The 2,064-nt window shown below is 50.8% G+C and overlaps 1 protein-coding gene across 1 annotated transcript; it reads left to right on the forward strand.

The window, feature by feature from the left end:
* Positions 1-252: 252 nt before the first annotated feature.
* N7471_008887 (Zn(II)2Cys6 transcription factor domain-containing protein) lies at positions 253-1,743 on the forward strand (the record flags this gene model as incomplete). Its single annotated transcript, XM_057281606.1, has 2 exons — positions 253-530; positions 597-1,743. The coding sequence occupies 2 exons, from the start codon at positions 253-255 to the stop codon at positions 1,741-1,743; spliced, it is 1,425 nt and encodes a 474-aa protein (XP_057135866.1).
* Between the last annotated feature and the right edge of the window lie 321 nt (positions 1,744-2,064).

Consider the following 2,064-nt stretch of genomic DNA (forward strand, 5'->3'; position numbering starts at 1 on the left):
TAGATGAAGTTTTGCATTAGACTAGTTTTTGCATTAGACCAGTGCGGCCTAATACCCGCTGGGTGTTGGGCCGTGCGTTGGGTCGAATATATATTAACATCCCTCGGATTTGCGTATTGAATTTCTACTTACTCGTGTACTTGTGTACCCAATTCCTTCGCTTTTTTGCCCAAGCTTCGGTCCGACCCGGATTAACCGCCTTGAACTCGAATCCACCCCCCTCCCCAATATTTTTTGAGCTTGGCTCTCGAAATGTACGAACAACCATCGCGACAGGCTTGCGATCGCTGTCATGACCTCAAACTACGGTGTCACCGCAACGAGTCAGGGGAATGCAGCCGCTGTGTGAGAGCAGGCGCAAATTGCTTGTTTAGTCCTTCGAACCGCGGGCGTCGGCCCACCCATCACGATCGCCGTAACGGTTCCCACATATCCAAATGGACCAGCGACAGGCCGTTGGCCATGGGACTGGGGTCCCATATGCCTTATTCACCGAATGCGCATTTGGGAGATATTGACTTGCTGAACAGGTTGAGTACCTCTGACCCCCTAGAACACACGGAGTCTGACCACTAATACCGGGGTCTGCTGCAAAGGGAATATGCAGAAGATAATCGTCAAGCATTCACCGTCGATAGAACCCCGATTTCCGGTACGGAGACCCCCGAGCCGACGCTGTCGAACCTATGCATGGGCGTCGACCAGGACATTTCCTTCCCGGAAAGCTTGACACCGCCTCTAAATCTTCCCGGAGCACCTTCGGGATCTAGCATATTCTCACGTTTTCCTGCCCACAATACGGCTCCTTACGCTCAAATCACTGATCATCAACTCTCTCTACTCGAATCGTTTCCCGGGCCAACTGTGCCCAAGTCTGGAAACAAAATCGGCCCGGACATCCCGCCACTGTCGTCTCAGAAATCGGAGCGATCGTTGGGACCCACTTCCCATCGCAAGATCGGTTCACAGACTCAATTTCTACAAAAATTTATGGAAGGTCTTTTGGAGCTCGACATTGACTTAATTCGGCTCACGTCGATGGAACCCCTGCTATATAACCCAGCCCCGATGACCACCGAACCAGATAGCTCCAATTCCCCTTCGTCATCAGAATGTACGATCGACATCATTTTCATTCTCACGCAACGATTGATCAAGCTTTTGCGAGTAAATAGAAATTCCTCAGTTCAGTCGCCCGCTGTGCAGAATACGCATTGGCAAATGCCGCTTTCCGCATCCTCTACCTTTTCCTCGCGGTTCCAGCAGCTTATCGCCACGCCTCAAAGCACGCCTGGAACTTCAGATACGGAATCACTACAGCCAGGAACAAGGCTCGATCAACTGTCGCTGTTGCATGCCTTATCTACGTACATGCGGCTGATCGAAGCTTATTATAATACTTTCTCGCAGACCGCTGAAAAGTTCGGTGCTGCGTTGGCCAAAGGCATGCCCATTCCACTGCCCTGGCTACAAATCGGGGCGTTTTCCGTGGATGATCCAGCGAGTCACATTGGGTTAGTGATCCAGTCAGCCTTGCAACTACTAGACAGCCTGGGGGACTCGGTGAACAAACTTACGGCGCCTTTTGTATCTAGCGAGAACGCCGAAATCGACACCAGTCGACCGTCTAGTCCATTCAGCGAGAATAACGCAATCAAAATGGTGATGAAGACGGTCCGGGAACACGAAAGCCGCTTAATGCAGGCTGCAGCACAATTGCAAAGCTGTTGCCATGAAGGTTGACAATCGCGTGAATAACGCTGGTGACGGCGAATACAATCGAAAATGTCTATATAGATATATAGAAGACAACGTCATCCCCAAGACAGTCACGACGTTTATACTGCCATGCTTGATTTGCGCGTGTCGAATTTTAGGCGAGCAACGGAGGGGCGCTCGGCACTTTTCTAATTATGAACGATGAATTATGTTAGACAGAAGAGAGGACTGCGAGCTTTTGCATTTTATCGGCGCTGTCTGTAATCATTTTTTTGACTTCACCGAATCGGCGAACTAACACCGAGCACTGGGCACAACTCGGCCGGCGCTGCAGGAGACGGCGAG

Source organism: Penicillium samsonianum, assembly GCF_028829775.1.
Source record: "Penicillium samsonianum strain IBT 33392 chromosome Unknown utg000004l_segment0_segment0, whole genome shotgun sequence".
In the NCBI taxonomy this organism is placed as follows: domain Eukaryota; kingdom Fungi; phylum Ascomycota; class Eurotiomycetes; order Eurotiales; family Aspergillaceae; genus Penicillium; species Penicillium samsonianum.